This window comes from Mobula hypostoma, chromosome 3 (assembly GCF_963921235.1).
Source record: "Mobula hypostoma chromosome 3, sMobHyp1.1, whole genome shotgun sequence".
In the NCBI taxonomy this organism is placed as follows: Eukaryota; Metazoa; Chordata; class Chondrichthyes; order Myliobatiformes; family Myliobatidae; genus Mobula; species Mobula hypostoma.
In genome coordinates, this window is record NC_086099.1 from 87,329,323 (window position 1) to 87,341,458 (window position 12,136).

The window sequence follows — 12,136 nt, forward strand, 5'->3', positions numbered from 1 at the left end:
AACTTTGGTTTATATTTAACAAAATTTTCAGTGACCAAGTTTTGGCTAATCATTATCAGATTAACTTCTGTTGAGAATTTCACTGTAAACTTTGTCTTTAACATTACCTGCTTTACACACGTGGCTCATGTGATCTGCTAGTGACTAGTAATTTTTGTTGTGAACAGCAAAGACATATTTCAGATAATGCTATTCTAAATGTATGATTTTTATAGTTGTTTGATTCCCACCATTAATCCTGGAAATGGGATGGTAGACACAGTAGAGGTAAAACATTACAATGTCTGTGAGGGGTGTGTTTTGTTCAGCCTGGCCACTGGTCTCAAAGATGCTCTCAGGCGAAGGCAAATTTGATAACAGTTTCTGGCTCCATTGCTATCAGCATCATAGACTACACAATTTACTTTAAATAATCCATTTCTGAACTGTATGGAAGAACTTGTATACTTTTAATTCTGGCCTGTTGTAAAATTTCCCATATGTTACTTTCTTTGACTTTTCCACCACCTCATTTAGCAGCAGAAGTGGCAGAGTTACCTTAGCTCCTGTTCTACTCAAGCAGCTGAACCATTTTACCTGAATGAAAGCCTGCATCATTGCAGCTGGATCCCATTATGTCTTAGGAGTAACACATGACAATGAACAATTATGGAAACCACATGGGTTTCTCACCCCTTCGGAACGCCAATAAAATGCAGTAAATCTTTTCCTACATGGAAACATAGAAATCTACAGCACATTACAGCGTCTCTTAAAATACCCTATCGTATCCGCCTCCATGCACCCACCACTCTCTGTGAGGCCTCATGTACCACCTAGGCACTAAGGGTTCAGACGACTACAACCACTTTCTGTGTGAAAAACTTACCTCTGACATCCCCCTTTTACCTACTTCCAAGTATCTTAAAAGCTATGCCCCCTCGTGTTAGCTATTTCAGCACTGAGGAAAAGCCTCTGGCTATCCACACAATCAATGCCTCTCATCATTTTATAAACCTCTCATCCTCCATCACTCCAAGGAGAAAAGGCCAAGTTCACTCAACCTATTCTCATAAGGCATGCTCTCCAAACCAGGCAACATCCTTGTAAATCTGCTCTGCAATCCCTATAGTACCCAGATCCTTCCTGTAGTGAGCTGACCAAAACGGAACACTGTACTCCAAGTGGCATCTAACTAAAGTCCAATATAGCTTTAACATTACCTCACGGCTCTTGAACTCAATTCCACGGTTGATGAAGGCCATCACACCACACGCCTTCTTAACAACGCTGTCAACCTGCGCAGCAGTTTTGAATGTCCTATGGACTTGGACCCCAAGATCGCGCTGATCCTCCACACTACCAAGAGTCTTACCATTGACATTATATTCTGTCTTCAAGTTTGACCTACAAAATGAACCACTTCACACTTATTTGGGTTGAACTCTACCACTTCTCAGCCCAGTTCTGCACCCTATCGATGTCGAGCTGTAACTTCTTACAGGTTCTGTAACTGTAACATATATGCAGGTCCTCCATGCAGAATACAAACCATCTACAACTACCCTTTGCCTTCCGTGGGAAAGCTAATTCTAGATCCACAAAGCAAGGTCTCCTTGGATTCCATGCCTCCTTACTTCCTGAATGAACCTTGCATGGGAAACATTATCAAATTCCTTACTGAAATCCATTTACACTACATCTACTGCTCTACCTTCATCAATATATTTTGTTACATTCTCAAAGAATTCAATCAGGCTCGTAAGTTATGTTTTGCCCTTGACAAAGCCATGCTGACTATTCCTAATCAGCTACTCATAAATGCTCATAAATCCTGCCTCTCAGGATCCTCTCCAACAACTTGCCCACCACTGGAGTAAGACTTTTCAATGAGTTACTTCAGTTCATTGTTATAGACTATGTGGCTCATAGTAATGGGAATGATGAAAGAGCTAGAAGGAACAAACGAGCTGATTCCTTTGCTAAGGCAGGAGTAGTATTAGCATCCAGAGTGATCAGGCTGCCAATACTTTCTAAATTCTTTGACAAACTAGTACAATTACAGCATGAGGCATCAGTGGCTGAAAAGACCTTATGGACTAAAGGACTTTATGTGCAAGAGAGACTATAAAGGATAATGGGTATAATTGAAATTGAGAGATTCTTGACCATAGCAAGAAACGTAACAGCAACTGTATGATCTGCCAGAGACATAATCCCGAAAGACACTGCCAGTATCTGCCAGTGCTGCAACCTCCCCCAGGGGGTTATTTGAGGATCTCCAAATGGACCTTATTCAGTTACCTAAAATAATGGGTTGTGATTATGTACTTTCTATCGTTTTTGATATCTCCATGGGTAGAAGTTTATCAAACTCAGAGAAATGATGCTGTAACTTACTGAATCTCTGATTACCAGAAACTATTCCTATGTTTGGAATCTCTAAGAAAATCTCAAGTGATGGCGGTCCTCATTCTACTGGTAAAGCTATATAGGAGTTGACAAAGCCTTGTACTGTAAACACCATTTCACCTGCTCTTACCACTATCAATTTAATGAGACAGCCGTGAAATGCAGGTTAGCTAAATTGTGTGATGAGACCAAGCTAACGTGGCTACAGATGCTTTCACTGGCTCTTACGACAATGTGCTTCACTCCAAACTGTGTAACAGGCCAATCTCCATGTGAAATATTTTGGAACATCCTATGAGCTTGTCAGTCGCTCTGCCCTTTTTAATTACACAGATGCTCATCCACACTATGAGTGAAAGCATGTTGCATTATTGTATAGCACTAACACAAGTTCTTAACAGTTCCCATCAACAGGTACCTGAAGCCCAGAAGATCTGCAGGGTGCCACTCCTACTGGATGGGAGATTGGGTACTGGTGAGAGCCTACTGATGAATGAACTTCCTGGAACCCCGCTGGGGAGGTCCATTCCTAGTGTTGCTGACCATGTACACCACTCTAAGGGTCCAATGTGGATATATACCTCACACATTAGGCTAGTGGTGCCACCAGACCAGGGATCGGATGGCCAGAAGAACCTTGATGGTAAGGACTAATGAATTGAATTTGACCACCTTGAATGATCAACATGTGTTGTGTTTTGGACAGTCTGTGCATTTGTTTTCTGAACTACCTCATGACACCAACACTCTGAACACTTTATCTTAGCTATGAATATGCATGATGTGCTAATCGGTCAAGTTGTTGGGTATGCTGCTGAGGACCTATATATTCAGAAGGTGACTTACCAGTGTGTGTTGCTTTGATCCCACAACTATGACTGTAAAGGAAGCAAGGGACTGCACTCCCATTGGAACGATTCTTGGAACTGTTTTGACGGTTGATATCAATGCTCTGCTCTGACGCTGGTTCATGGCAATAGGGGTGAAGTATGTTACTGTAGCCATCAAGGGACAGGACTAGATTTAGGTAACAATACGTGCAATGTCAATACTATCGGTGACACTCTGAATCTTGTCAATGGTAATTACTAGATATGTGGCTATCAGGCCTATCAATGGCTGCCGGAGTACCTCTCCTATAATGGGATCTTTGGCCTGAAGCAAAGCTGTGGCGAGGTTGTTGTTATCTGGCTTATGTAGTACCACAGATGTATCACATTCCTACTCTCTCTACATCATGCTGTGTGGGCAGCCATTGAAGGGCTATGGTGTCTGAGTACTTCTGGATTGTACTGTTCCTGTTCTGGGGTTCTGGAAACTGGCTCACAAGAGCATTAGTATGGTTTCAGCAATGAGGAAATTGGCTAATGATACAGCCTTAGTGACTTATGGTATGAACCAGGTCACCAATGACATTGCTGCTGAAATACAGGCAATCCACACTGCAGCCCTTCAAAACCAGCTAGTGCTGGACTTCTTGTTACCCAAGAGAGGTGGTACTTGTGCCGCTATTAACCAGGAGTGTTGTACGTACAGTACATCCCTGACATCAACAGCCAACTGTCCCTGATGCAACTGTCACGGAGTTTCAGAAACTACGCGCTTTGGAATTCAGTAAGGTTAGTGTTGTCCTGTACAGGACAAAAAGGAGGGAGCATAGAAGGTGCAGTAACATCCAGGCAAGAAAGACTGTGGTGGTATGTAGTCAACCTAGATAAGGGAGACCTTTGAGATGAGACCATCGGCAGCAGCCCTGCTCATGACAGACGAGAGAGGCAAGGTGACAGCAGCAATGTGTCCAGTTATTTTATTTTATTCTCAGTGATGACAGTTATGTAGTTTTGTCAAACATCCAACACATTTTCACAAGCATATGAAAAAAAGTTTTAAAATACATATCAAAGCAAATGAAGATTTTGAATAATAACTGGCTGGATGAAGAAAATACACGTTTTACTATTAAATATTTACACTTTGTACATAAAAAAACAACTTGTGTGTAGCTCTATCGAGACAAAATACATTTAATGTTAGTTTTAAGGGCTCCTCCAATATTACACCAGATATGAATTGTTTGTCACAAGATAAACAAGATGTATTTGGCTTTTGGAAGTACTTCATTACAGGTGAAATTTTCCAATTATATGTTCCTGCATGATACCAATACTAGTACATCAGGTCTTCAGCTGTCACATTTGCTTCCTCTGACTTGGTCTTCAATGTGGGGAATTGTACTCCACTGATGCACACAATTAGAATATTCACCACATGTACCACAGGACTTGCCACACAAATCCAGAAGGAAGAGTCGAAGTATTCCTGAAGTATAACAAACTTAAAGACTTGCTCACGAAAATTGGCAACTCGTTCTGTGTGGTGGTGAAGTTTCACGGCAGCAAAAAAGCAAACAATTGCAAACAATCCACATAGACCTGTGGAAGGAAAACATTGCAATTCCAAGATAGAATAATATAGCACATTTCCCTGTCTATAGATTTGCCTCATCTAAAACTTTTAATTTGGCTCTGCTCATGCCTCAGCCAGTTTTAGTCAATGAGAAGATGACTTACAAACAGGATAAAGATGGAGATTTAGATGATGTTAACTGGATGGGTGACTGCTGTACTGCAATGGACCTTGATGCAACATTGATTAAGGTGCTGAATTCAGTCATGCTCCTATGTCAGTCCATGATCAAGTAACTTCTAATAGAGGTGTGTACATACAAATATCAGAATGTAGAGGTGAATGGATGATGAATTCATGCATTGCAAATAACCATTTGGTATGAAGACATAGAGGAAGCATCATGTCAAACCCAACAGATGGCATGGAGTTAATGCTTTCAAGAAAGAACTATCAGTCTCAACAGAATCCTAGCAACTACAACGTATAACTTCTCTGCTAGGCAAGAGTGAGTTAATTAAATAATAGTTTATTATGCTTCTGATTGGAGAGATTTGTTTCTGCCTAGATATATTGTTGTATTGTGCCCAATAATAGTTGAATGAGACACAAATTTATATTATATAAGCAACAGATGATAATAGGAACAGGAGTAATTCATCTGGCAACCCAAGCCTGCCCCATCATGCAATAAGATCATGACTGATCTACACAAACCTCCACTACTTTTTTTATAACAGTTCCCCATGGCCAATAATTCTCCAATTTTTCTAAAATTCACCTATTACTCCTTGCCACCTGGAAAAACCTAATTACTGATCTGTGAGGGACAGACATCAATCTGAAGTACTGCTGAAGTCATCTCTCAAAAAATATTTAACACATGATGTACATAGTTTCTGATTTCTTTAGTATACCTTTAAGGTATATATGAGTATGCAAAGGAAGTATTTTTAAAGTGACATTGGTTCAATGCAGAATCAGGGAGCCTTACCAAAGCTATCTACTATGATGGTAGCACTATTGATGCCTTGTAAGGAATTTTTATAATTACAAAGAGCTAAAATAACAGACATTATGTAATCTCAGCATTAATGTTAGCAAGAAAAAAAAAAGATATTTCTTTTGTAGGATGTACAGCTAATTCTTCTTAAATTATTAATTTATAAATAAAACTATTTACTAAAGGGATATGTGAGATATTAAACAATTTAGATTAAAAACTGTGTAACAATGTAACGTTTCTGCAGATGCAAAGTATTGAAATACATTCATACAGCATGTAAACATGCCCTTTGGCCCAACTTGTGCATGTGAAATAATCACAATATAAAGCAACAAAATATTAATGTCATGATGGTTAAGAGTCATGAGCAGCAAAAACATAAATGTTACATGTTATCAAGAAAAAAGTCTATTTTTCTTTCAAATATGTGGAATATTAATTTGAGGCATTAAAATTACTTCAGCTAATGATTGGAGACAACAGGAGACTGCAGATGCTGGAACTGGAATCAAAGAAATTGAGGAAATCAGAAGTTCAGGCAGCATCCGTGGGAGAAACTGGACAGTTGACTGATCAGGATTTTGACCCATAAAATCAATTGTCCATTTCCTTCATTTGATTATTGATGATCATATAAAGTTAGGACAGAACAGCAACAGCCCAATTTATTTATGTACTTTGGATTTAAAAACTTTGGATAATGGTATGCTTTGTAACAAGCATTCACTTCCAAAGATTATTGAAACTGGAAGCTTGTAACAAAGCATACCATTATCCAAAGTTTTAAATTACTGTAGTATAAGTAGCACTAATTATGTTTCAACTATTTAATATCATACATATCCCTTTATTTGAAAACAGGAAAGGAACACTGAGTTAAATATTGTATTCAATACACTTACTTGCAAACAAATTCCATAGGTGGATGCCCATTGATCCTTTCATGGCTTGGTAAGGGATTTTCACTGCATTGTAAATACAAAATCCAAAACTAACCATAGCAAATGCAATTGCTAGGCAGATAAACAATATAACCAAAATGTGAACAGCAGTATTCAATGTTTTCACCAACTGTGGAAAAACTGAAAATATAGATTAAAAATATTATAACAAAAGCATGCATGTTTCTGGAAAAGGATTCATATTAATGCATATGTAAAACTGATTAACAATAATGACAAATCTGAATTTTCAAATTAAGTTTAGTTGTCCACAGTGATGCTACTTTCCCATGACAATTATTTTCATATCTGGAATAATTTTATCAATATATATATTTTTTTATCTAATAGATCAATGAGTTTATCCAAGAAGTAGTGACATGTAATCTAGAACAAGGCAACTCCAGATCTGGCTTAACTGAATTAATTGCTCTTAACTGGGCCAGTGCTCAAACTGGAAGGCTCTGTAATGCAAGAGAGAATTATTGGCTGCAATGTATCGGCAGATACCTTGGGGAAAAATATTGGGAAGGACTGGTGATTTATTTTGAATTTCATGCATTTATGTGTGCACAGAGTTCAGACATAGAGACCTGCACAAAACCAATTTCACATTACTGTCATCTTTGACAACTCGGTATTTTTCTGGAAAATCATCATAGTCCCATTGGCTGATTATTAAATTATAGGCACACGATATGCACATAATTTACCGTATACTGCTGTAACATGACTTTACATGACATTCTTTTATCCATTTTATCAGCACTATTATTATTCTTTAAAATTATGGTAGAGGAAAGCCTATAAGTATCTTAATTGTTAATATTCTCAACATCATTTCTAAGACTTTTATTTCCACTTCTGCACATCTTCAATTAATCAGGTTACATTTTAAATTTATCTATATCATTCATCTGCTAGTAAACTGTTGCACATTTTTACTGTTCATTGTGAAGAAAATTATAGCAGAACTGCATATTCAGTTTACCTCCAAATTTAACTGTGTCATTTAGTTACAGAGTTTGTTATTGTGCATGACAGTCTTAGTTTTCATTTATCTTAACTCTAAAAAAGCCCAATGCTATTTTATCTCCAGTTTGAAAATTGTTATATCTTTTTCTTTTTACCTTTTTTTGATATCACCTTATGTGTTTACAGTCTCAACAAGATATTGCACAGGACTCCTAGACTCCCACTGAGTGCTGTGTGCTTCAAGTTATTCTTACTCATTGCACCTACACATGTGTGATGGACCAAGTGGCCTCATCTGTGTGATGAGTTCTGGAGCAATGAAGCTTCTTAATGGTGCTCCCAGTCCAGCAGCAGCATTCCACCCAAACAGGATTGAATGAGGAAGGATTGAGCATCTGCAATGAATTTTACAAGATCAACATACCTTTCTTATTCTGATCTGCCATTATTTTCTACCTGTTAGCACTACCCCCTACTTAAGTCATGCAGTTATTTCCTATATCAGATTGGCTGATCGATATCTTGTAAACTTCAGCCAACATGATGGAAGGTGGCAGCCAGGCACTTCAATATAATCCAATCACACAGGCATTGATGTTGTTTATTTTAGATAAGATTGGTATATGGGTAGATTCTCGTCTTCACAGTCCAGTTATTAGGTTTACTTACCTATCTTCCTAATTACCATTCAGGTAGTAAAGACAATAAAACGTTTAAAATTTTAGAGATGCTTACAAGTGTGAAGAATAAGTTTTGCTTCAAAAGGCAGCTAGTTCTTCTACAAGCTTCATAGGATTTATGAGCTCAATAAGTTTCACAGCACATATGTCATTTATCATCCAGAACGTAATTCTCTCTTCAAGTTCCGTTTATTTTTTAATGTAAATGAACTCCCATTTACATATAGCAATGTGTGCTGTTTTATCATGTTGTATATTCCACTGACATTTTGTGCTGACACTTGTTCTTCTTGGGCACAATAAAACTGAATGTAAGATGAAATGATCCAAAAACTGATCTGATTTAAAACAAGTTGCCCCTTTGATTTTTTTTGTATTTGACTAAATCACATTTGTGAAAATTTGTGCACACTGGAAAATGAAGAATGACTGCAATTTCAACGAGTTCTGTACCATCTTGCTACTGAAATATTAATAAAATTTTGATCCACTCCATAATTCTCATTGAAAATGAGTCATGCTATAGATAAACTCTCATGAAAAGGTCATTTCTTTTGCAAAATGAACTATAATATTCTTTTTATATGTGGTCTTCAAGTTGAGAAATGTCAGAGTTAACACTTAACAGCTCGAAAATAGATTACCCAGCACTAACTTTTAAAGTGCTATGCAATCCAAAATTAATTTAGTTCAGAAAAATATTATGTTAGTAATCATTTCCAGATGAAACTGACTGGACGCTTCTGATCAAAATTCATATTAGCCTGCCGAACATTTTCCCACAGACAGAAGTGTATCTAATGACATAATTTGCCGTACAGAACATATTTTTAACTCTACTAACATAAATCCAAACCAAACCTTCATACAACTCCTGCCATGGAATAGGCTTGTTGGAAGTAGAACAACCTCATGGCAAGTTCTTGTCTTTCTAGCTACTTAAAGTTATACTCTCCTGACACTGGGAGATGTGATTGGGCAGCTTCAGAGCCAGATACAGAAAATTAAAGTTCACAGAGTATGAAACGACTAACAAGGATTTTCTTTTTTTTTACAGTTTTTGGATGCTATTCCCTCCTTAAACAGACTCCTCAATGATACATGATTGGCAATATTGCATTGGACATTTCACAATAGGCACTGCAGGCCACTCAGTTTGAGTTAGAGAGCTCAGGCAGGAGATACAGATAAGTCCATCTGTGAAGTGCTTCAAAACAATAGTCCTCAGAGCACAGCAAACGGTATACTTCGTTTCCCAATCATTATCACCAATACAGTGACTCAATTACCAGACATGAGATATGAGATAATGTATCAGCAAGGTGCAAGATCATCATGCATTTCCACTTTGTATGTAGCTTTGCAGGTCCATTTATCTCATCAATGAATGAATCACTGATCCAACTACTTTATTGGCTTGCTGCAATATCTCTATGTTCCTTGATGAGTGGTAAAATGCACAAATAACTTTCCTTCAAAGAGCAACACTTGGAAGTGCAAGCAGAGGTTGAGAGCTTTTAACATGTTGGACTGCCACAGGTATCAATAACGTTTATTCATTATTGTAATCAATGTAGTTAAAAGTAATGCACTGTTCAGTATATTGTTTAGATTAGCAAGAAATTGTTAGGGAGATGATTAATGAGCCCATATTTCAAGCTAATTAAGTTCACACTCAATCATTCCTCATGGAGCTCCAAGTGAAGTTCACTTTAAGTCTTTGGACCAGTTGCCTATTCCAAAGTACACAAGGGAGAAGACCTGAGGAAGCGCCACCTTTCAAAGTGTCACACTTTCCTGCACAAGCTTGTCACCTTTGTGAGGTTGTGAAGTTTTTACACTGACTGGCAACATTCACATCTTGGAGGAGGCAACTCAAGCCACCCCCTGCCAAGCTTTTCCAAAGATGATCAGGGTAAGTCCTGGCTCATCAGACAGAGACCTCCTTCCTGAAAAGGATCATGCTCAGTGGGACTTTAATGTCCTCTGATGAATCTGGGATGTCTTTTCCACCTTCCTGCAGCACTTCTTTCTCCTTTGACAGCCATATTGTCATCTACTCTTGTTTGGCTGCTATTGGTGGATATTACTTAAAGGGCCAACACCCTTCTCTGATTGCTGTACACCAAAGATTTGGTAGTTGTGCTAAATTTGTTTCCAGACTATATTCTACTTCTAGTATTAAATACTCACATGCTTTTGTGGATTTGCTTTTGGGCAATTTCCCCTTTATTTTTGAGGGGGCTTATTTATAGATAATGCTAAACATGTGCCAAAAACAGGTGCAATCCAATTGCTAGGAATATATGTCCTCAATCTAGCTTCAGATATGGCAGCCTTGTTCAAAGACATGACAGCCAGCAACTGGGTTGCCAATTTAATGCCAATTTAAGAAAAGTCAAGAGACTCACTAGGAGATTTGTACAATGATCTTGGTCTGAATAGTTTGCAAATGAGGGAAAAGTTCATCACTTTCATCAGGACCTGTATTTATGAGTTCCAGGGATAAAACCTGAGTGTGCCACAGAGTATATTTAAATAACAAATTAAACACAGTAACATAATTTTCCAATATTCACTATAATTACTTGTGATTTCAGAGTACCGTCCTCCAAGACCACACTTCCGTACTTTTCGTCCTCGGAATAATCCATAGTAAAGGTGTCCTATAAACTTTGCCATTTCTGGATCTGTAGCATTCACTATTTCAGCCCCTGTTTTGCACAAAATGGTACCAGTCACCCATCGTGTTGTTCCTAGTGCCACAGCAAGCAGGATTGCAGATAAAAAACTTACAATGGCAGATATAGAAAACAGAGCTTTCTTCAGAAGGTTAGGCATCACATGAAATGTAATTTTAATACAGGTCTCTGTCACTCTCTTAATAAGTGAATGGCTCACGGAAGTCTTCCAGTTCTAGTTGAAGCAAAGTTGCTGCTAAATCTTACTGCAAACCTATTTTGATGCTTTACAATTCGTCACTGATGTAATAAGGTAATTTAAAGCAACTCAGACATATATTGTCCAGTGATTCATTAGTCCTACTATTGTTGTTATTCATTTGATAGTGCTTACATTTTCTTTTGAGTACATTGCAATTTTCAAAAAACCTAATAATCTTCGCACCTTCTCCAAATGCATGTTTAGCTCCTCTCAATCAATATGAAAAGGTCTAACCATTGCTTATCTCACAGTTGTCACTTCATTGACAGTTCCAGTTTAGTTCCAGTAGATGTCTGTTCCACCAAAACAGAATATGTTGTGAACATTGGCATGACTGTAAAAAAGAAAACCAAAAAAAGACAAAAATTGGAAGGAACCACTCCTGAAATGCACTTTTGTTCTAACATTTAATGTTGTAAATCAAAATCAAAAACTTCCTTATATCAGTTTTCTAGACATGGGATTCAGTGGTATTTGAGGCCGAAGAAAAGGCTGGGAGAGAAATAGAATGATATCAATGTGCTATTCCTGAACTTTCTGCTTCAATTGAAATGAAATTCATCTTTTCCAACAAAAAAGTTCTTGATAATTCACAAAATAATACTTACTGGAAAACTTAAATTTTTGGCAATGTTATAACTTTATATTCATGAGAATACTGTTTAGCAGCAGGGCAATAACGTTAAGATTTCCATTTTTTTTTTGACATTACTATTGACTTTGATGTACAAAATTGTAAATGATTCAGATTATGCTAAAATATTTATTTGTTGATATTAAAATTCAAAATACTG

The 12,136-nt window shown here is 37.5% G+C and overlaps 1 protein-coding gene across 2 annotated transcripts; it reads right to left on the minus strand.

Moving 5' to 3' along the window:
- Nucleotides 1–4,196: 4,196 nt before the first annotated feature.
- Nucleotides 4,197–11,513, minus strand: clrn2 (clarin 2). 2 transcript variants are annotated; one of them, XM_063042173.1, is made up of 3 exons: nucleotides 10,988–11,513; nucleotides 6,706–6,768; nucleotides 4,197–4,823 (listed from the first exon to the last, which is right to left on the minus strand). In XM_063042173.1, exons 1-3 carry the CDS (start codon nucleotides 11,238–11,240, stop codon nucleotides 4,558–4,560), a joined length of 582 nt encoding a protein of 193 aa, XP_062898243.1. In that variant the 5' UTR covers nucleotides 11,241–11,513; the 3' UTR covers nucleotides 4,197–4,557. The 2 variants fall into 2 exon arrangements, with proteins under 2 accessions (XP_062898243.1, XP_062898242.1); XM_063042172.1 differs by having other exon boundaries at nucleotides 6,706–6,885.
- Nucleotides 11,514–12,136: the final 623 nt, after the last annotated feature.

What these genes read in the sequence shown, in the direction of transcription:
- clrn2 (XM_063042172.1), bottom strand. Translation starts at nt 11,240, where the DNA reads ATGCCTAACCTTCTGAAGAAAGCTCTGTTTTCTATATCTGCCATTGTA. An exon ending in ACGGTACTCTGAAATCACAA is followed by an intron (nt 6,886 to 10,987) that starts GTAATTATAGTG and finishes CTATATTTTCAG; the next exon opens with TTTTTCCACAGTTGGTGAAA. An exon ending in CCTATGGAATTTGTTTGCAA is followed by an intron (nt 4,824 to 6,705) that starts GTAAGTGTATTG and finishes TTCCTTCCACAG; the next exon opens with GTCTATGTGGATTGTTTGCA.